Below are 22,307 nucleotides of genomic sequence, written 5' to 3'. Positions count from 1 at the left end.
GCTGGAAAACCGGAATGCTGTTCACAGATGCAGCTGCTTAACCTTTCACACGCCCAATGGTTCACCCAGTAAGGTTAAATAGCTGTCTGAGTCTCATAGCAAACAAACGGACTGCGAACGTGGCACACTGTGTTCGGTATACTGCAGAGAAACTGGCCCACACCTTCTCTGTATATAGGACCCCAAGCCAAGTGTGTCCCACAGGTCATCTGGAGACAAAACCAGGTGAGTATAGAGAGCCGGGGCTTCCGTGCTACTAAGACTTTTTCTGATACCAACGGGTTCGACCAAGCCGTATTCCCTGCCGGAGTAGCCCTCCTTCGCTCTTACTACGCATTTAGAAAACGTGGAAAACCGTGGAGCTAATGTGGCGGGCAATAGTAGCGTTCTATCTACTTCGTGGCTGTACCGTAGATCATAGAGACTAGACATCACGAGGCCGACCTTGACTTGGAGAAAACGACTCAGTTTTTTCTACTTCCCTCAAAGGAAATATGTCCAGTTTCGCTAGTGCTGATAGTTGACACCCAGACATGTAACAAGATACCCTGGAGCACTGTTAAAACAGTTGATTAAATTAGGCTTAAGGATTCTAGGCCAAATTCAGCCGCAGCAGTGGGACCCGATACCTTACGAGGTGGCTGCTTACTGGTAAGAGGAAGCAGTTCAACGGATTGGCAGCTCTGGTGAATAGTGGGGTCATTTCCTGCTTGTCAGACGCACTGGTTTGTACTTTGTAACTTGGCATGATTACGAATCCTGAGTTTGAACTGACATTCTTATGTCTCGGCGTGCACGCATGTATCCGTGCGACCAGAATGCCATCTGACCCCCACAACCCTAAGGCAACCTGCCAAAGGTTGATCCCACCATCTTGGGGTGGATAAATCAGCCATCTGCGACTTCGTTGTACGAAGTAAACACCGCTAATCTATTTTTACTGAACGGCCCTCTTGGCAACCAACAACCGTCTGACTCGCGCATGAGGACGATTGGTGGAAATACGCACGATTCGGGCAGAGATCCACAAGGAACCCTGTCGTTTTGACAGACGACCCGGCCAAAGGATTTGAGGCTGGACCATTTCCTTTTCAAGCTGTACTCCGTCTAGCTTGAGAACCGTGGAGATTGCCGCGTTTTCCTAGCTAATGGAGTGAATACATATTTGCTTAGAGGGGCTATCTCGCGTGGGTTTTCCTCTCGCCCCGATGAAGGTCTTCATTGACCACCGTATGTCGTTGACTGGGCATCATGCCTTCACATCATGAAGAATACCTTCTACCTCCGTTGTCGAGATTATCATCCACCGAATTTGACCGACCACAGAGGTCTTGGAGCCCATTCGACCCGAACCCTCCCGACCGTTCCCACATCCACTATGAGCGCGCACCCTCCTCGCACCAGGAGCAGGACATCGCCTCCCACCATGAGACCTCTTCAACCGTAGGCTTAGGAATCCGAAATGCGAGACGCAGACCGGCATCCATCCACTTCGTTGAGGGCTTGGAGGAAGTGCGTCCGCGGGGAGAATCGCGTTCCCCGCACTTGTCGGAGCACGCAACGCCGCGGTCGCACACTTCGAAAACAGCGCTTTTGGACAGCGAGGTACGATGTCCGCATAGAGATACAATCGCCCAGCGTTGGTTTCGCTGGGTGCCCATGACTATCCTGGTGTTGGCGGTGTATGCGACCGTGTGGTCGGGGTTGTATTTCTTTGTCGCGTGTCTGAAGCCGCGATATGGGAACTACGTTGGAGTGGACGGCAAGCTCGCCGCCTCGACAGCCAACCTTCTGAGCGCGCTGTTCGCCAAGACAATCGAATTGGCGTATGTTACGGTTTTTGTCGCTTGTCTGGGGCAGTTCTTGAGTCGACGGGCCCTCCAAAAGGACTCCAACGGCATCACTATTTCAGATATGAGCATGCGGACATGGATCATGCAGCCCGGGTCGATGATTGTTCACTGGGAGACTCTGCGATATTCAGCGTTGACCTTTCTCGGTGCGATGACTCTCACGGCGACTATCATCGCCATGCTGTATACAACGGCGGCGGAGGCATTGGGTAAGTACACACGCTCAGACGCATTGACGATGACACTGGTGGCATCTATGATTCTGACCACGATCATTCAGTATCACCCAAGTTGCTCGCAGGACCGCACGAAGACCGAACCCTAAGGGCGAATGTTTCCACTGACTTCTTCAACCCCTATTACATGGGTATCAACTGCCAAACACCGATCTCTAATGAGGAGGATCCACTTTACCGTGGTACAACATGTCTCCAAATGCAACACGTCGGGCAGGCATATCACAACTACATAGCTTATCTGAATGGATGGAGCAGTATGATTACCAACGGCAAACACGCGTCGGCTGTGCTAGAAGAGCGACCTCCTCCGTCCGGCTCGATACACGACAACACAACAGTGACTGGAAGTTGGATCGATCGCAGCAACATGACCGAGTTGTCACTGCACTACAACCGGATGGTCTTGAATGTGACGGCTGCCATGCCTCATGCCGGAGTTCTGGCCGCGGCAAAGGACCCCGTTAACGGTCTTAAACAGCCCCAAAATTCATCGGAGGGCCAATTTGACATGATGGTTGCTGCTCCATGTCCTGCCGTGAACGTGCTTTGTGTGGGCATGAACGCTAGTGAGCTGAAGCCACTGATATATGATATGTGGCCTGGAAAGAAATTCGATGTGGAGAAGTGGTCAGAACAGGAGAAGGAGGTACCTAAATGGCCAAACTCATGGCTGAATCGAACTGTTGTGGACGATATCTTCGGATGGGGACCAAAGTATGGATGGCGTCCACCAATCTTCGGAATGCTTCCCTTTGAAAATCAAACGATCCTGAATCATTCCGCACCATTCGGCAATACAATGTATGTACTTGGGAAGCCTCCAAATGCCACTAAAATCGACTATGCCCTATGCTCAATGAAGGCGAAAAAGACACCACGTTGCTCGGTACGATATACTGCATCTGCCAGTGGAGCGAGGTTTAGCACAGACTGCGAAAAGTCGGATAACCCATGGCAGTTCGATCGGTTCTTCCCAGATGCAGTGGACGGTAACTGGAGCCTGGATTGGAAAAACATTGCATCTGAATGGGGCAATTCCTTGAGTTTGAATGCGGGAGTCAATGATGGCAGGGCCTCCAATGCCCGATTACTGATGCAGCTCACGCCCTCCGGCTACTCCCTTGAACCCGATCTGCCATCTTTGGCGGAGGCACTTGCAGTGATGGCAGGGAATACCTTGATCATGGGAACGGAGAATGCCACCTTCCTTCCCTACTGGAATCACTCAGACGCCTCCCTCTCCGAACCCGAGACTCAGTACTTCAACGCCACCGTGAGCGTCGTCGACTACCAATCCAGCGGGACAGAGAAATGGCAGAACGTCTTCTTTCCAGTATTGTTCCTCACTTTCGTAACCAGTGTTCTGTGTCTAGGCTACCTGTTGAGCGAAAAGGGCCGACAGCTTACCGACTTCACCGAGCCACAAAACCTATTCGCTCTGGCCATCAACAGCCCGGCCACATCGCGACTAGAGGGTGCTTGTGGTGCGGGGCCCCAGGGTCCACAATTCAAGGAGAAATGGTTCGTGGGTATGGAAGAGGACGACGAGCATTATTACATTCGGACTAAGGCAGAGGAACACACGCCGTTGATTTCGGCGGCAAAGGTGTCGACGGAGTCTGAACGCCCTAAGTCTGTGAGTCCGGCCCTGGAGGAGTATAGAAGATTATCGACAGGACAAAGCGTTTTGGGGAGACTGTATTAAGACAGTGTGTATGTATGATATATGTGGAACTATTTCTAATCTCGTTTGAGCGACGTTTGTTCATAATTCAGTGGTATCTAATATCTACCTTCGATATCCATCCATATATTATATCCATTCGAGCCATGCTATAGACTTAATATTATATATCATATTAATATTCAGTAAGTCTTAGCATAGCCAGCGCCTTGACACACGCAGTTGGCGACGAGAGAATATAACATGAACGCTTCGGAATACCAACAGTGAATAGGTATGACACGACGACCAGAGTTTTGGCTTGAGATTGATCTAACCACTAAGACGCTATATCGCAATTCCCTGACTTAAGTACTTAAGTACTCGCAAACAGGGAGTTCCGTGAACATAACTTGAAAAGCATCCTTGTTGGACAGGATAGATGTACATAAAATGTCAACAGACAAAATTTGAGAGAAAGGGATACATGAGAAGAAAGCACATGAAGTTAGCGGCCAGAAGTCATCAGTTCAACGCGATAAATCTTGTTGCGGCTAAAAATATAGAGCCAATTTTCCACCCATGCCATGTTCACTGCCACATCACCGTCCGCTATTTTAATCCGCCCAAGGAGTGTGCCACGAGAATCATATACGTCGACCGATCCAGTCACCGCTCCATAGACTCGGTTGTCCTTGTCAGTCTTAATGCCATCGGGAAATCCGGCATCAGAGTATGAGAACACATTTCGGTTTGATAACCCGGAGGAGGTGACATCATGGACATATATAGTGCGGCCACCATGGGGATCCGAGCTAGAATTCCCCCGGTTGGTGATAAATAGTTTGGTCTGGTCCTGACTGAATGCGAGGCCATTGGGGTTGAAGAATGCACCCTCGGCTGCGCCAGCAACCATCTTGATGTTTCCTGTGCGCATATCCCAGCGGTAGATACCATTGGCTAACTCGGGAAAGAGGGTGTCGTTGAAGTTGTCCCAACCATAGTATCCATCCGTAAAAAATGCCACTCCCTCATCGGAGATGACAAGGTCATTCAATGAGTTGAATCGATGGCCGTAAAAATTATTCTTTACCACCTCAGTCTTCAGCGTCTTAGGATCCATGCGCACGATGGAGCTAGGAGTCGTAAAATTCCCCTCCTGTGCCCAATACACCGATCCATTGAACAGATATGCTCCATTCGCAATTGTCAATGGGGGGTTCGGATACACCTTGGTTGTGTTGGGGGATGCCGGGTCCGTAATATCTACCCTCCAAACGTAAGGGATAGCACTCATAGAGTGCCCTTCTTTGGGGGAGAACAGCTCGGCCACAAACAGAGCATTCTCTTCCGGTACATAGACCGATCCATCATGGATCTGGCGTTGTGCATACGGCGGTGGGTCGGGGAAGGTGAAGATCTCCTCCACCTGCTTCTGTTCAAAAGGTCCCGCAATACCGAGCAGCTAATGGTGGCATGTTAGCTATAATTTTCTGTTCCAGCATAGCAATCCATCAGAGACGAACGTTGTAGAAGGCTGAGTCATAGACTATAAATGAGGCATTGGCAATCGTCTCCAGGTCTTTTTGAGCGGCCGACATATTCTTCCCATTCAGCAGGCTCGTGTCCCACATAGGAACAGTCACATTGCGATTGAAGTTTTCGTAAGGAAAGACATCATTGAATGACTGTGTGACTTCCACCACGGAATGTCCCACGATAAGACCACTACTAAAGACGATTGTAGGAAATAGGGAGAAAAGGACGGTAGTAAAAAGAGCCATCGCTTCTTGCTCATCCGAAGATACACAGAAGAGCATAGATAGTAAACAGTGGAGACAAACCTGCCTCCTTATACATTTCACGGTAGCAAGGCACTCGGTATTACACCGACAACCTCGTCTAGTGGACAACCCCACTGAGCGGGGAGGGCCAAGATGGCCAAAGCTGCGAGGAAGGTAGGGACCATAGCACGCCAGGTATTACAGTTTATTGATCGGCGAGGACGAAGTCGAGGACCTCTAGCGTCAATGTGCCACACTCTTCCTGAATCACAGTGTCTTCAATATTTCGAAACGAACGTCAAGCCTACATGGCGGTTAGTCTCGTTCTCTGGCCAAGAGCACCAAGACCACGCTCATAGTGGAACCAAGAAATCATCGAGCCGCCACAATGCCTTTGTGTCCTCTTCTCCGCTGCATGTTCTCTCTGGAGACGCTGCAGGCATCGCGAACTGCCCAACGTTGTTCCACATGGTTGAAGTCTCTAGCACGAGAGACGTCTTTGTGCATGTTAGCCACGCCACTCCAATCATATTAAAATTGCCAGGGATATTGGGATTTCAGACGGGTATTCAGAGATTGCTTCGGCATCGACTGAGTCGCGACAGACCATTTAATAAAGTGGCAATTATCCTCGCTAACACTGCGTTGCTCGGTATCTTAGCGACACTCTCGCTAAAATGCCGACTGTCCAATTAGGAATGCAGACGAAATAGATAAATGTCGGAGATAATAACGGAAAGCCAATCATTGCTTAATGATTGGTAAAATTCAGGAATCGCATTGACCAAGTCTCAGCACCTATCTAGAGCCCATTACCAAGTGGGCCATTGGGCTTTTGTGATGCCCGATAATGAATCGACTCACGGCTTAGATAATGTAGGGCCACTACATGTGCTAGGGAGGTCTATTAAGCCATGTCGGGCACAAATCCACCACCAAAATCATTCATATACCAATCAGGCCAGCCTGACTCAAGGGATAGATTGGGATTCACGACGATTCCCGACATTTCCAATAGGGGTAGCTGAGATGGCCCTGTGGCTACGCATTCGGTTAATGAACCGTATATGCTTGTGTTTGACATGGTTGGTGGAGGTGACACCATTTGAGGAAGTGTATCGATCACGGACTGGAGAGGTATCCCAGTCGCTTTTCCCCGATTTGAGGGGCCCCTATCGGGCACTTCCGACGACCTCCTGGCCTGGCGTTGCAGGTTTGACGCCAACGGCGCACCAATCTGAGACCGAATGATCTCTATGCTTCGCCGAATACCCGGTGTTTGCTTGACTTCTGTTTCCAACATTCGAAGTGTGATCGCTAGTCGGCCTGTGGCCATCTCTGCGATCGCTTTGTCTTCATGTCGTGCGAGCCTCACATCAATCGTTGCAGCAGTGTAGACGCAATATGACACCAGGTAACTTTGGTACTGAAAGTTGAAGAGCCGTCCATATGCCCTGAAGAGGTCGTTGACACCAGCTGCTTGCTCCGTGCAAACAATCTGGGCCCTGAGTGCTAGAGGGTGCCTCTGTAATTCTGCATCCCAACACCAAATAAAGAAAGGTCGATACAGTAGGATCAAAACAGTATGGCAGAGAATACTACCCATGCTCAGCATTGGTCGGTCTCCGTATGGCATGTGCTCACTTACTTTAGGCAGAGGATGTGGGGTGGGACGCAGAACTGAACATTCGCTCCTTCTTCGAATCTGAGCGAGGATGGCAGGTTTTTGTGGAAAGATACTAGTTTTTCCTCCAATCTGAATATATCATCCGGGTTTATATTCCGAGAAGGATGAATATATACGGTTTTGTAGCTCTCGTTGATGATCTGAGTCCAGATAATTAGCAGTCATCGTAGGTACGCCAGTTGAGCACCCCCCGTATTACATACTTGGGCCAGATTGCAAAAATGCACGAACGTCAATGTACTGTGGCACTTAGTCTCTGGATACAATTGGTCGGTCTCCAGTAAATGGGGTGGTTGCCACAGCTCACCCTCATCTGATAGATCAACTATAAACATCGTTAATAACACTAAGCGACAATAAATACACTACAGTCTGTGGCTGGATGCAACACACATAGGGTAGAGGGAAGATACGGTGTATCCTTTAGGGATGGAGGTCGCCCTAGGCACAAACTAATAGATCTTTCAAGGGGGCCGACCATCAGTCTCACTCTAAACCCACAGTTAAGGACTCTTATGAGAAACTCACTTATCCCATGCATAGACTGACAGATACAATCGCTTTCGGACTTCTAAATCATCAGGTTCGAATTCCTTCAACAGTGAAGCCTGGCTTCTTTTTATGTGTAATCCAAGGTCAGTCACCATTCGGATTGCCTGAGATGGTCACTAAAGAATTGGCGCTAGAACGACGGGGGTTGGGGGACTTACCATCCCGGTGTATAGCCATCCTTCGCTGCTCTTTCCAACCGCACACTGGCGGCCTCCCAGAATCAAAAGGCCTTGAATGGTGGGTATCTGAGGCTTGCTTTGCTGCATTTCGTCAATCAAAAGCAACATCGCCTCTCGCAGGAATGTCTCCCCACGCTCAAATTGAGAGAAACGGGGATCATCTTCGGGCATGTGGCGACATGCATGAGCAAAGACGACGTTCAGTAGAAATCGCGAAAAATAAGGGCCACCTAGAGCCATGTCCCGGTAAAAGCCTGGATTTGGTTGGTGAATTTGTAGAACGTAAGGCGTACGGAAAATGGATTTCTCTTACAACGTCGATATATGCAGTTATGTAGTGGTGCCTGCCATGACCAATATACATCCAGAAGACTGGAGCAAATGTTTGGGTCAACATGGGTATAATGACTCATATTTGCATGTGCCATTCTTTCCCACGGGCCCTGGAAACGAGCATTCGAGCAAAGCCATCTACGGTGGTAGTTTTCCATTTCTTGCGTCTCTGGTTTATTGATTTCCGCCTTGGTATCGTGCCGATGGTCATGCCCTGGTATAGGATGAAACCGGGAGGTCGCTCCAAAGTAATGCTGCTGAATGGGTCTCAGAGCGAGTTCAGCTGGCATAAGATAAGGGGCTACAAGGAGACTTACTCTTCCTTCCGTGTCTATACTGAACTGGGTGTCGACATCGTTAGAGATATCATCTGCCGGATAACGGTCCTGGGCTTCGCGATCAGTAGATGAAGGTCTAACATCTGTACTCTGAGCTAGCTCGACAGGCTCTGGCCTGTTCAGGTCAAGCTGAGATACTAAATCTGCCAGGCGAAGGTCTCGCCTGGCATTGTCCATGGCGGCTAGTTCTCTAATGTTGTTTTGAAACTCCTGGACCCGGGCTTGCTCCGACCGCAGTGCCTCGGTTAGACGAACTGTATAAGCAGTTTTTTCTTTATAGGAACATGTCTCCTTTAATCGTGCACAGTTGACGCAGGTCGGCCATCGGCCATCGCACTTGACCTTGCGGCGCCGGCAAACCAAGCACGCAAAGCCATACCTCCTTCCTTTGGATCGGGAGGCAGATTCCATTGTAATTGAATAGGATGGGGAAATTACTTCAACGGAGATCAGGTGAGCGACGTGTTGGCCGGGGCTGGGATTATATAATACCTTAATGTTTCCCCGCGCCTTGTCCCATGATCTGCTTGATAACTTACGGAGTACAGTACATACTAAACGTCGTAACGTAAGGTAACATAGCGTATTCGGAAAATAACTGGGTCACGTGAATAAGTAGATAACATTAGTCGATCTTATAGTCCTATTTCGATTACATATTTATAAGAGTCACTACTTTATAGTTGAGAGTACTTTGACAAGTTGATAGCTTTGACATAATGAATCTAGCTTAAACGGGGGAGTTACCATCTACTGGATTTCAATTTAATCAAAGGGAGCAAATCTGCAACCTCACGCTCAAATGACCTCAGACCAGTATTCCTCCATAATACTCTTCACTTGTTCCCATTCACAGCATGAAGCGGTAGCTGGGGTGCTCATCTCCGGCATTCAGGACATCGTTTGACATGTCGCTGCTGTGGACAGGGCCGTGGATCCGGTCCCGTTGTTTGTTTTCCCTAGACATCAGGGCTCTCAAGACTTGAGCGACGATGGCAGCAAAGAAAAGAAGCCCTGCACTAATGGCCATCCCCTTGGTGTAGAACGGCCCTTCCTCCTTGGGGAAGAAACGAGAACCAGCGATTGAGCCGGTCTGGCCCACCATCCCGAATATAACTAATCCCGCACCTCGTTTGGAGGCAGAGCCTTGGTTGTCTGTCACCCAAGTAAAAGTAAGCGCCACAGCGGGAAAGACGCCACCGCAAATGAGATACACAGCGAAATACCGTACAGCACTAGTCTTGACAAGTGCTTGCACCAGGTATCCGATAGCCCCTATTGTGCTCAGGGCGCTGAGGAGATAGGATCTATTCCTGACCCTATCGGACAGAAATGAGGATGCTAAGCAGATAAAGTAGGAGGCCAGGTAGGGCGGTGCGGAGAGACCCTGTGCTTTAATTGAGGAATATTCAATGTCCTCTATAATGGTGGTCAAGAATGCGGGTAGCGCAGCGAAGGCTGCCTATGTAAGCAATAAGATATTAGCCACGAAAGAGTTATATATTCGAGTCGGAGGTAACTGAAACCCACATTGAGACAGAAGATGATGACGGCTTGAAAATAATTCTTGTAGTCGTAAAAAGCAGCAAATACCTGCTTCATATTTAATTTGCCCTTTTCCTCGTGTCCGCGGGCCGAGAGTGCACGAAGATGAACAATTTCATTCTCTCTCTGTGTAAGGAATCGGCATTCACCGGGTCCCTTCGGAAGGAAGAAGAACGCAAGAGGAGCAATTATAATTGTAGGAATACCCTCTATATTTAAGAGAGGACGAGGAGATTAGCACGATCCCGTCCGTTGAATCTCCTGACTTACTAATAATAAATAAGAGCTGCCACTGAGTGACTGAAGCTTTAGCATGGACAATACCATAGGCTAGTGCCGATGCGAAGCAGTTAGCAATAGGGGAAAACGAGATGAAAAGGCCGTATCGAAAGCCCATCTCCGATCGATGGTAGAAGAAAGACAAAAATAAGGCAACGCCAGGGGCAAAACCAGCTTCAAAGGCGCCAATCAAGCAGCGCAATACAATCATGCCGGCAAGATTAACAGTTGCCGCCTGGAGAATACTTGCCACTCCCCATCCGAACGCCATAAGAGCAACCCATAGCTGTCTGTGGTGTCAGTCGCCGCGGGTTACGAGGGAAGAGGAATACGAACCGGTAGAGAGACAAGCTTCCACAGAAGGATAAACCAGTGAAAAGCGATATAAGCTAGGTAGTACGCTGTGATGATCCAGGAGTACTGGTTGGAGGTAATACCCCATTCTTTACCCATTCCAGCGGTATATGCATTTCCAACATTGCCTCTGTCAATGTAAGACAGCATATAGAGAACCCCGAGGCTATATTTGTCAGACTTTAGGCAAAAATAACAATATCAGTGAAACCATACAGGGGAATCAGATTCCAGTCCAGCTTTCGAAACGCCTTTAACTTTTCTGCCTCTGTAAACTGGGCGAGGGCTTCATCCGCGGGGATACTCCCATTGCCCGTCGTGACATTTTCCTTGTGGTCGCTACACTCTGCCTTCTCCATGTCCATTTTCAATGGTTTCATTTTTCTGTTTTACCCCGTTATGACTTCCAGGTCAGAATGCACTCGGATGACGGGCAAACGTTAGTAAATTGGTGAAAGGACGGATCAGCCAGTAACAACTAGGGTTCATGGGAACTTGTTGACAAGTGAGACATTTTATATAGTTGGCGAGCGAGCACTGAAAGAAACTTCAAACTGTGATCTCCGCACCTCGCTATCAGTCCGGGGACGTTAAGTGCTCTGATAATCTGGGGTACGAACTTTAAACTAACACTAATGCAGTGCCAAGATAGTGCTAAGAGCCGTGACCATCGGTTTATGTCGGTCAGATGCCGAATGCCGACTCAGTGCGGCAACCCAATAATTCAATTTCGTATGTTTTGCAATCTCAAGCTCTCTACTCCTGTTGTAAGGAAGGTGGTAAGCAAAGCTGGTTTCAAGGTAGTCAGGCTAGCCGATTAAAGCAATATAGAAAAATGGATTAATGCGAGCTGGCGGCATCACTTGCCTCCGGGTGACTACTGGTATCTGCTTCGAGTATCGGATTCAGCCGAACAAAGGCAATTGACTGCTGCTCGTAGACATCTACAGTGTTAACGAGGAATAGACAGCTCTACGCAGAAGTTTTATGTTTTACTTGTCTGCATTACAGTATCCACGTGGCTTAGCTTCATTAGGGTCACTAAAACGTCACCCGGAGGAAAATGATATTCTGATACGCCGTGTATAGTCTACGGCTTATCCATGATGCTCTGTATACAGCGCTTGCCGATAGGTTAAAAGATTGCAGTGGCATTAGGCGGACTGGCAACACCTCCAGGGAGGTTGAGAGGTTGGCTCGTGAGCATGAACGTCCAACGGCCGAGCTCTCTACAAGTTTCACTTAGCCCTTCCAAATCCCAACACTCGCCTATGGGCATTCCCCATCCGCTCAGGAAAACCTGTATATCTCAATGAGCCCCTCATTGCTCACAAAGGGTTGAAAATTTGTTTTTGTCGCCTACCTCGTGCATACAAACGCCCCATGGTTTCGGTGATGGCCATTCTTCATACGCCACGGTGTCACTGGCGACAGCAGAAAACTCTTGCTCCCAGTGCCATCGGATCGCTGCCTCCGTAGCTTCAACCCCACAGGATGCACGATCATCGCGCCCTCCCAGGCGCTTCTTCTCGGCATCACTTAGCCGCGAATATGCCGCCGTCCAGCCTGTACGGATAACAAGAATGTCTCCTCGGCGAAAGGTGACTTGCTGCTCCCGGGCAACCTCGAGCAACTCCTCAAGAGGAATGGCCTGGTTTGTGAACGGTCGATGTGGAAGGCCCTTTCGCTGAGCATATGCATACCAATCAAGAAGCACCCCGCGGGTCACAATTGGCTTTTCCGCGATGTCTTATAGAATCACCAACGTTAATAGGTATAACATGATATCATTTCACGAAACCTTACTTTGGATACCGATCTTATGACTAGACGAGATCTCGTCCTGGACAACTCCATTGTAGAATTGTTTGGATTCGGAGTACGGGAAATGCCGTAGCCCATCCCAGTGACTCGAACTTTGCGTGTTGAAATCGAGCTGGTGGACATGAGCCATCTAGTTTAGTCTCTTGTGGTCATTCTGAAAGCAACTGAAAGACTGACCTCATCATCGTTGGCATGTCCTTTGGCAATCAAATTGTGCGCGCAGGGCTTTCTGCGGGGATTCATCGGCTTAAGTGGAACATCCAGAGGAAGGCTTGGAAATCCGTATTAGCACAGCGGAGAAACTGAAAGATCGGAAGCAAGATTACTTCAAGTTTACAACTCTTCCTTGTATAAGCTCCGCCGAAGCAGCGCGCACAATATCCTCGGTGATCAAATTCAACGTTCCCCGCTCATCGTGGTCCCCCCAGAGCCCCCAGGCGGAGCCCTTCGGGTGGCCCTGTTTCAATGGAAGTTCGTCAAACCGTGGCCTAGAGATAACTGAGGCGGAAACTATGTCGCTACCCGCTGAGGTTTGTAGGGGCTCGACGGGGCTTAACTTCTTGGAGAACCACCTGGTGGACAGTAGTAGTTTGGTGAAACTCATCTTTGAGATGGCAAACAGCCTGTGGGAAGACTTTCGTGACTAGGACCGACGGACAAAAAGAAATATTTAATCGAATACTCCCTTCGGTGACCTCATAGCGAGTGACCGTGCCATTTCATGTACGTGGGACGTGGGTCTAATCGGTATGTTGCCGTTGAATCTTGTCGGCTTTTTGAACTCACCTTCTCGGCTTCATACCGAGCGCCGAGGACTATTAGACCACATCATAAACACACGGGCAGACATGAAATTCTTCACTTCACTGCAATTGGGCCTCACCTCTCCCGTCATGTCGTCTGAATTCAATATCCTCACCCCCAACGCCATGCTTGGGTATGGCTATCGTGCTGAGCACTTCTGGTACGGGATTGAGAAGTTCACCCCCAAGGCGATTATTGTCGACAGCGGGTCCACTGATGGCGGACCGTATAAGCTTGGCTTGAACAAGATGACCTGCGGTCGTGATTCTTATATACGCGATCTGACTCCAATCCTACAGGCCTGTTTCCATAAGAAGATTCAAGTTCTGATCGGATCTGTCGGTGGTGATGGCAGCGATAAGCATGTGCAGGAGATGTTTGAAATCGTTCAAGAAATCTCCGCAAAGCAAGGCTTCTCTTTTAATGTCGCCACGATCTCCGCAGGCTTTCATAGGGACCTTCTGAGGCAGCGCATAGTTAGCAAGAAGGTTGGCCCGTGCGGTCCTGTGGAAGAATTGACAGTGGAAAGCGCCGACCGTGCCATCGATGTCGTCGCGCAGATGGGTGCTGAGCCGTACGTTGATATGGATCGCCTCCGAGCCGTGACTTAAGCTAACCCCCAGTATTAAGGTTCCTGAAGGCTCTGCAAACGTGTCCTGATATCATCCTCGGTGGTCGTTGTTATGATCCCGCTCCTTTTGCTGCATTCTCCATGTACAATGGCGTGCGCCCTGGTGTGGCCTGGCATATGGGCAAGATCATGGAGTGTGGCGGCATCTGTGCACTCCCGAAAGGCCGATCAATGATCGCTACTATGCGAGAAGACTCTTTTGACCTGACCCCCTTATCTCCCAGGGAACGGTGCACTCCGCTCTCCGTTGCTGCTCATACCTTGTATGAGAAGACCAGGCCTGATCGCCTGCCTGGACCTGGTGGAGTCCTTATTCTCGATAACGCTTCATATGAGCAGCTGACAGAAAGAACTGTCCGTGTTAGTGGCGCTGTATTCGAACCGACGCCTATTTACCAAGTTAAGTTGGAAGGAGTTGAAAAGCTAGGATATCGCACTATCTTTATTGGTGGTATCCGCGACCCTATCCTCATCGGCCAGATTGACACTTTTCTCGCCGATGTGCGCGCTTATACCCAAGGCCTGTTCCCTGAGCTGGACAAATCGCCCGAGTGTCAGCTTCTGTTCCACTTTTACGGCCGCAATGGAACGATGGGTCCAATCGAGCCTACGCCAGTCGCTGGACACGACCTCGGTATTCTAGGAGAAGTTGTTGCACCATCCCAGGAACTGTCTTATACAATTGCCAACAATGCCCGCGCGTCAATTTTGCATATGCCCTACAAGGGCCAGGTCGCAACAACCGGTAATTTCGCGTCTCCCCTATCACCTCATGAGACTGCTGCAGGTCCTGTCTTCCGCTTCAATATCTACCATCTCGTCGATCTTGAAGCCGGAGAAGAGATCAAGCTCTTTCCTATTACTACAAAGACGATTGCCAATAACCCTCCTTCCTCTGATGATGGCGCGCCTGTGGGACTTTCTGACTCTGAGAGACAAAGGCTACGCTCTGAAACCCTCGAGCCTCTATCACTCAAGCCGATTCCTCGAGGTGAGTGTCGAATGATGGACATCGCCAAAGTCATCAGGTCCAAGAATTCGGGTCCCTTTGAGATGACATTTGATATCATGTTCGACACTGTGGAAGCTTACGAGAGGGTCAAGAATTCGAATGTTCTCACAAATGAGCGTATAGTATCCCTCTATCACCTACAACCCTCAGATATTCTTGTGAATATGTTCTTTGAGCCTGCATTGGCATGGAAGTGCACGATTCGCCGACCCTGGGAGCAGGGAACTGTGGGGGAGCGCGATACATTAGGTACTCAGCAACATGGACCTCTTTTGACCATTGCCATCCCTGCTGCCCCCAGCAGCGCTGTCGTGACCAATGCAATAGGTAAACCACACGTTTCTTATACCCCTCCGGAACGCTCCCATTTCTCGGCTAAGGACAGCGTGGACTATCTATGGACAAAGCTCGGACTCCCTGCCACATCTCTGGAAAAACTTCAGCTTCTTGGGCAAGGCCTTGGGCTACCTTCCTCCTTCAAGATTGCCCACATTGCGCAGGCTTCTATCGGCCTTTCTGCCTTGTTGGCCGCGCAAGTCTATGCTTACCGTACCAACTCGGCTCTGCCTACGGTGACCGTTCCCTTGCAACATGCAGCGATAGAGTTTAAATCCGAGAGGCTATACACACTGGCAGGCAAACCTGCTCCCTCGCCGTGGGGTCCTATCGGTGGCTTACACAAAACTTCCGACGGCTATGTGCGCGTGCACGACTCCTTTCCCAACCATCGTGATGGTGCTCTGGCTTTAGTCGGCTGTGAACCGAACGCTACCCGGGCAGAGCTAGGGTCCAAGATTGAGAAATGGCGTTCCGTCGACCTCGAGACCGCTGCTTTCGACAATAACCTTGTGATTTCTGCTCTCCGGTCGTATTCCCAGTGGGATGTACTTCCCCAAGCCCGAATGATTACTGATTTCCCGATCACGCTACGCAAACTCTGTGATGGGCCTGTTGGTCTCCCGTCCACTATGCAATCGCCACCTGATAAGGCCCTTCGCGGTCTACGTGTTCTTGAGGTCTCCCGGGTAATTGCCGCACCTCTCTCTGGCAGAACTCTATCTGCTCATGGAGCTGATGTTCTCTGGGTGACAAGCCCTAACCTTCCCGATCTCCCAACAATGGACCGAGACTTCGGGCGAGGTAAACGTACAATTCAATTAGATCTGGACACTCCGACGGACCAGGACACATTCTCACAGTTACTCGAGGGGGCCCATGTGTTTGTCCAGGGTTTCCGCCCGGGAAGTCTCTCCCATCGCGGTTACTCCCCCAGTGCTCTTTCAAAGCGGTTCCAACACCGGAACATCATCTGTGCCAACATGTCTGCGTATGGTCCCGATGGCCCTTGGTCGGATAAACGCGGATTTGACTCTCTAATCCAGACGTGCGCTGGCATGAACGTCTCAGAGGCTGAGCACTTTGGTGCTGGGGAAGCCGCCCGTCCCACTCCTTGTCAAGCGCTGGATCACGCCGGAGGCTACTTCCTCGCTGCTGGGATAACAGCAGCGCTTTACAAACAAGCGACAGAAGGTGGCTCCTGGCAGGTTGATGTGTCCCTAGCCGGGGTCATGAAGTATCTGCGATCTCTTGGTCAATACGATGGAAAATCAGGCTTTGAGACACAGGACTTCACATGCACCAAGGATGTCCCGGAACAATACTTAGAAACGCGAGACACAGGCTTTGGGGTTATGACTGCCATCCGGCACTCTGCTTCAATCGAGGGGGTTGACGTTGGCTGGGATATAATGCCCAACCCTCTGGGCTCAGACGAGAAGAAATGGTTGTAGAAAAAAAAAAAAAAGGAAAGAAAAGAAAGAAAGAAAACTCCGGTGGTGGCCGGATGGGGGAGTCATAGTGTCTTTGGTGGTGTTTTATTAATAATGCTGTTGATTCAGACTCGAGAACTCGAAGATGCCAGTCGGCCCCATTCGTTGTTGTTGCGGGAGCTGCTATATATATCCTGGGTTCTTTGGTCAACCCAAAAGTGTTTCCACAATTTTACCCCGTAGGATTTATAGTTATTTGACGAGAATTTCAAAGTCCATTGTATCTATTCTAATGTAAACTAGAAAGAAATATCAAACCGCCAACAGACAGGAAATTAACCAAGGGCTCCACGACTAAAATGCCTGCTTGCCAGTCTTAACGGCCTGAATGATACCCGCCCGCGCCAGCTTCTCGACCATATTGAACAATACAAAGTCGCATCCCCGACGCACAATCATATTGATGCTCACGGGAAACTGTTCCGTCACATTCGTCACCGGCGAGTGATACGGCACTTGGCCTAAGGGAATGGTGAAGTCGGCGCAGCTGCAGCAAAATATTAGCTCATATCTCATTTTCACAATATCAAGGTGCTAACTGAACTCACCCAAAAATAGGACAGATCATGGAACAAGGTATCGCGGCCCAATCTGGCATCCTTCCCAGAAACGTAGCATTGGGACCCTCGTTAAGAGCTTTCTCGCGAAAACTGGGCAGTCCACCAGTGCCAATGTCACAAATCAATAATGACTCCGAGCAGGATTGGGGCGTCTCTGGTAACACATTCCTTTCGAACCAGTCGACACCCTTCCTTTTATCCTGTAAGGCCTGGTCGTATGCTGCTTGATTGATGACGCTGGCGTTGAATTGCGACCACTCTTTGCGCCACAGCGGATCTACTGGGGGAAAGCGTCCTTCGTAACGGCGTGCCCATTCGGTCATCAGAGGGTCAGCAACAGCTACATGCGATGACCAATATGTTAGGGCAGCCGTTGCCGTCAGGAGACGGTCCATGGTGTTATTATTGTCCGAGAAGATAGGCGCCTCAATGAGCGTAGCGCTAAGGTTCGTGTATTTGATACTCATGTTGAGTTCCTTTGCTATGGTGGAGAGGAAAGGCTCAAGGATCTTCTGAGCGGCAGGATTCACGAGGGGAAATTGCTCTTCTGGATACAGTATCTGGGTCGGGAAGGCCATTGTGTCCGGAACCGACAGGGGAGATAACCCTGTAATCGACGCTGGCTGGTGAAGTTCTGGAGTATACCAAGCCTTGGCAAACCTGGCCCATTCGGCCGGATTCCGACACAGAACACCAGCTGTGTCCTCAGCCCAATTCTGGGCAAGCATACCCTGCAGCGTGATCATTCCCTGACTGGGTCTGTTTCCAAAGGTTCCTGTAACAGCCGCTGGGCGACGGATGGAAACGCCAGTGTCACTGCCAATCGCGGCATCCAGCCAGTCGTACGCCGCAATGGAGCAGGCTCCGCCGGAGCTTGATGCTGCGCAAGTCAAGTATCCATCACCCCGTGGGTTAAAAGGAGCTTGCCCATCTGTCCAATCCCAGGCATTCGCGCCGGAAGCAAACTGTGCCAACTTTTGCTTCCCCACTAGAATTGCGCCCAGATCAACCAGTCGCTGAATCGCGGGTGCGGTTCTGTTGGCAACAGGCGTGATCTGAACCCACGCTTGGCTTCCCGCTGACGTCTGCACCCCTTTGATGTCGAATATATCCTTGACTGCCACTCGTTTGCCAGCTAACGGCCGTGGGTCTCCCCATGAATGGATGCGGCTCGGCACGGGGACCAACGGTGCCCAGAGCCTTGAAGACATAGATTGAAGTGGTACAAAAGAGCCGCTGCCATCGTTGGACGGATACATACCGGTGACGAAATCACGATACATGTCTGGGTATAGGCGGTACGTGTCTAGAAGACTAACCTTGTCTTTCGACATCACGGCAGTATATGGACCAGGCGCCAGAGTCTTAGCGGACTTGTGGTGGATCGATATTGCTCGTCTGCCCTGGCTCTTGAAGACAATGGAGTCAAGATAGATGGTCTCTGCACCGGCGCTCGAAAGATACTCCAAAGCATCGGCAGTTACACTGGTATTGCCGGCAGATGAGGTGAGATAGACGGCACCGAGAAACTCTGTTGAGAAAACATCGTCATTTGCCAAATAGCTCGAGATTGTGGCATTGAGGTGGTGAGCAGTCACGATGGTCTCGTTGGCGGGGATGACTGTCAAGGTTATGATTGTGCCAGTAGCGTAGTGATTGTCAACCTTGGGGTTGATGATGGTCAATGTATCCCGGGGTTCTTTTGCATTGGCAAGATAGGTAGTGTCACCCAGTTGATAGGAGACAGCTTCAGATGTTTGTAGTATATTCGACAAAGAAAGAGGGCTTGCGCTGCCACCTTCGAAGGCCGAGCCCAAGACAAGGACTTTAATGAAGGTTTGCTTCCACGAAACCATGTTGGTCATGACTTCTTGTGCACTGAGTGCAATGTTGCCATCTCTGATTATTATAAGGTGGCCATATTATAGCGTGGGTGAAGTGTGGTGGCCCAGTCGAAGCAAGGGCCATCAGCCACGACATGCACGTTTCCGTGGATGTCTTAAACTGCGACTTCTGATTGCAGTAATCGGGGTTCGTACCGTGAAACTACTGGCTATGGGGACTATTCTTAGGTGACTTACCTTTTTCACTGTTGGTCCACTGAGTCAGGATAATGTGAAAGCAACCATTAAAGGTAATGAAAGATAGGATGGCTGTTGGTGCTACTACACTCGCTCATTAGAGGCTGAACTGCTTCATGTAGCACAAATATTGGGTTGAATCTGGCCCAGATGTCGCACGACTGGGAGGTGTGTCCAAGTCTCTCCCTAGACCCTAATCTAATGAATGGTGACACGAACAAGGACATAAATGAACTCATTCCACTGGACGTAACATAATGGCATTTCTTTTCTGGGGTCCTATTGGTGGAGAGGAAAGTGTACGATCGACCATTAATTTCCACATGGCTTGGAAGTCCCAAAGAGTAAGCTGCATGAAACCTTGGTGAGGCTCGGAATGGTAGTATTGTTGCACGAGAACAATAAGCAAGTCACAACTCAAACACCCAGGGGAGAGTATTATTCCCCGAAGCAATCTTCCACATAGCACCGAACCGGGGGCCCATCATCTCTTCGCATTCAATTCTGTTTTGTTCCCTCTTCCCCCTTTCGAGAACGTCCTTTGCTTTTCGGCTGAATGGAATGACGCCAGTCCGAGTGCGCGTGCTAGAATGTGAAGGTCTGAGCAACGCTCAATTTCCGTGTCTTTGTTTCATGGTCCGGCAGACGTGTAGATCTTTAGGATAAGTCGAATCCAACCCGATCCATCAAAGTTTTCTTTGGCTTTGAAACAGTCGTCCTTGTACGGCTTTTTTCTGACAAAGAGCGTTCCCTTGCCTAAGAAACAGTTTGAAATGTCCCTCTCTTAGCCGCACGTGGCTGGCAGGTCACGTTACTCCAGATCTGGTGCGGTCACATGTGTTCGGCTTTCCGTTTTCGTCCACCCAATTGAAGCTTCAACATCAAACACGCTATGCAATTATTGCCTTCCATCGGAGGTACTTTTACATCTCCGATGAACTCGCTTTTTCCATTCCTGAAGTCTGCAGGTCATACTTCACCGCGACATGCAACCACAACACCGAATGGTCGGTTATTCCGCGAACCATGCTCGCCAATCGCGTATGCGACACTGCAATAGTGAACCTTATGAACACCTACTGTCATAGATCTGAAGTCAATCATCATGAGTGTCTGATAGAATACAGTATTCCCTCCCATAGCGACAGTATGGCGAGTTCACATTGGCTTGCTAGGTTCAATAGGGCGAAATCAGTACGTGCAGCGCCAGTGTGCGCGATATACGCGATGGCGCGGCCTAGATGTCCTAGGGTCGCTACACGCTCAGGCATCGGACATTTCTGTTGTGCTTCATACCAGGAACGAAGTTTTCTATTACATGGCGAAATGATCAGCGCCATTGGGTCACGGTACTTGCGCACGGTCGCGATCAACGTCCTAGATTAGCTCAACCCCTACCATGACTTGAATTCCATGTGGTGTCGATCGTGGAAAAGAGGAATTGTCCGTTAGGGCTCAGATACTAAGATAGGAGGGGGTGCACGATGATTGGATGCGCATGAGCTGAGAGAAATCGTTAGTCTCGTCGTGTTAGGGGCCGTTGGCCACCACTTATCCCACTAAAAGTTCGAAAAGATTCTGGAAGTGGGCCTTTTTCTTGCGGTGCAGCGGACTATATACTGACTCCCACTAACAAAGCCCTACATGTGCGACAGGGGCCAGATACGAAAGCCATCCATTTCACGCCTGTTTACTGGCTCTCATGCCCGACTTCTAAGGTTATGGTCGATTGAGTTCAAGTCTTGAAACAAATGAAAACTTTACCCGTTTAGTGATACTATCACGGCTCTCGCCTAAATGGAGTTCTCTACGCCCCGGTCGTTCGAATCATTGGCTTGGGGCACTGGGTTATCTATACATGAAACCGACTTGCTTAAAAAATCCAAGCGCAGGAATCGCGCGGGGTACCGGCCTCTAGCCTCGCCTACCGTTTGCTTGTTACTTGCAGATCTCCGGCTCGGACTCCGCTTATCAGCGTGTTTCTTGCATGGCAAGTAGGGATTAAGCAGACTAATCAATAAACTAAAAGTGAACCGCTTCTGCAATGGACGTCTTGAATGGGGCAATGGACCCGCTAGGGGCACGCCCGAGATTTAGCGGATGTGCTAACCCATACCCTAATGCGGGATCCGTGCCCGAGGTCACATCGTGCTCTGTTCCTCGGCAGGGCGGGCAGCAGTCTTGTGCCATTGCTTATGCTTTCCAGTTTGCACATTATAGTCCCTATCAACTATATGGTTTCGGTGGGGAATCGGCATCTAACGATGTCGGCCCTGTCTCGTATTCAGCGCCTTTACCCACCATGCGCCCGGAGTTGCTTCCTAATACATAACCCAAGCATGTGTGAGTTCCACCGTTCTGGCCGTGGCCCAAATTTCTCTATGTTTCAACTCACTTCAATCCGTGTTTTGTACTGTCTTCATCGCACCGTTGATTGCGGTGTGCGGTCATGATGGGATCCTTGAATATCCCGCCTGAAGAGGTCTCCGTCTATATCGGCGACCGGCTGTTGATCTTTACTGCTCTCTTCGTCCCTCTTCAAATATTATGCGTTGCTCTACGTTTCATTTCAAGATACAAGGTCCACACACCATGGGGCTTGGATGATGCTGTGATCTTGTTTGCGCTTGCTGAACAGATGGGTATGGCAGGCATCAGTATCGGTTAGTCGCTAGGGAATCCAAGACTGGGTTACAGCAGAGATGCTAATTCTTGCTTTAGGTGCTGTAAAGTTCGCTGGCGTGGGACACCACATCCCAT

The 22,307-nt window shown here is 49.7% G+C and overlaps 8 protein-coding genes across 8 annotated transcripts; 3 read left to right on the top strand and 5 right to left on the bottom strand.

The window, feature by feature from the left end:
- Positions 1-56: 56 nt before the first annotated feature.
- AO090701000625 (uncharacterized protein) lies at positions 57-3,797 on the top strand (the record flags this gene model as incomplete). The annotated part of the gene is made up of 3 exons (XM_023237216.1): positions 57-225; positions 1,271-2,062; positions 2,134-3,797. The coding sequence occupies 3 exons, from the start codon at positions 57-59 to the stop codon at positions 3,795-3,797; spliced, it is 2,625 nt and encodes an 874-aa protein (XP_023092227.1).
- Positions 3,798-4,263: 466 nt separating this feature from the next.
- AO090701000626 (SMP-30/gluconolactonase/LRE family protein) lies at positions 4,264-5,052 on the bottom strand (the record flags this gene model as incomplete). Its single annotated transcript, XM_001823396.3, has 1 exon — positions 4,264-5,052. The coding sequence occupies one exon, from the start codon at positions 5,050-5,052 to the stop codon at positions 4,264-4,266; it is 789 nt and encodes a 262-aa protein (XP_001823448.3).
- A 3,506-nt stretch (positions 5,053-8,558) lies between these two features.
- AO090701000629 (Zn(II)2Cys6 transcription factor domain-containing protein) lies at positions 8,559-9,039 on the bottom strand (the record flags this gene model as incomplete). Its single annotated transcript, XM_023237215.1, is given in 2 exon segments — positions 8,559-8,591; positions 8,608-9,039. 2 exon segments carry the CDS (start codon positions 9,037-9,039, stop codon positions 8,559-8,561), a joined length of 465 nt encoding a protein of 154 aa, XP_023092228.1.
- Positions 9,040-9,478: 439 nt separating this feature from the next.
- AO090701000630 (uncharacterized protein) lies at positions 9,479-11,171 on the bottom strand (the record flags this gene model as incomplete). Its single annotated transcript, XM_023237213.1, has 5 exons — positions 9,479-10,090; positions 10,159-10,382; positions 10,444-10,738; positions 10,789-10,972; positions 11,023-11,171. 5 exons carry the CDS (start codon positions 11,169-11,171, stop codon positions 9,479-9,481), a joined length of 1,464 nt encoding a protein of 487 aa, XP_023092229.1.
- A 770-nt stretch (positions 11,172-11,941) lies between these two features.
- AO090701000631 (uncharacterized protein) lies at positions 11,942-13,234 on the bottom strand (the record flags this gene model as incomplete). The annotated part of the gene is made up of 5 exons (XM_001823399.1): positions 11,942-12,106; positions 12,170-12,555; positions 12,613-12,742; positions 12,808-12,901; positions 12,957-13,234. 5 exons carry the CDS (start codon positions 13,232-13,234, stop codon positions 11,942-11,944), a joined length of 1,053 nt encoding a protein of 350 aa, XP_001823451.1.
- Positions 13,235-13,379: 145 nt separating this feature from the next.
- Positions 13,380-14,045, top strand: AO090701000632 (uncharacterized protein; the record flags this gene model as incomplete). Its single annotated transcript, XM_023237212.1, has 1 exon — positions 13,380-14,045. The coding sequence occupies one exon, from the start codon at positions 13,380-13,382 to the stop codon at positions 14,043-14,045; it is 666 nt and encodes a 221-aa protein (XP_023092230.1).
- Positions 14,046-14,146: 101 nt separating this feature from the next.
- On the top strand, positions 14,147-16,867 carry AO090701000633 (uncharacterized protein; the record flags this gene model as incomplete). Its single annotated transcript, XM_001823401.3, has 1 exon — positions 14,147-16,867. One exon carries the CDS (start codon positions 14,147-14,149, stop codon positions 16,865-16,867), a length of 2,721 nt encoding a protein of 906 aa, XP_001823453.3.
- Positions 16,868-17,450: 583 nt separating this feature from the next.
- On the bottom strand, positions 17,451-19,331 carry AO090701000634 (amidase family protein; the record flags this gene model as incomplete). The annotated part of the gene is made up of 1 exon (XM_001823402.3): positions 17,451-19,331. One exon carries the CDS (start codon positions 19,329-19,331, stop codon positions 17,451-17,453), a length of 1,881 nt encoding a protein of 626 aa, XP_001823454.3.
- Positions 19,332-22,307: the final 2,976 nt, after the last annotated feature.

The sequence above is a fragment of the Aspergillus oryzae genome, chromosome 5 (assembly GCF_000184455.2).
Source record: "Aspergillus oryzae RIB40 DNA, chromosome 5".
Classification (NCBI taxonomy): domain Eukaryota; kingdom Fungi; phylum Ascomycota; class Eurotiomycetes; order Eurotiales; family Aspergillaceae; genus Aspergillus; species Aspergillus oryzae.
Note: the sequence above shows the minus strand (reverse complement) of the source record. Positions and strands in the feature narration are given on the sequence as shown.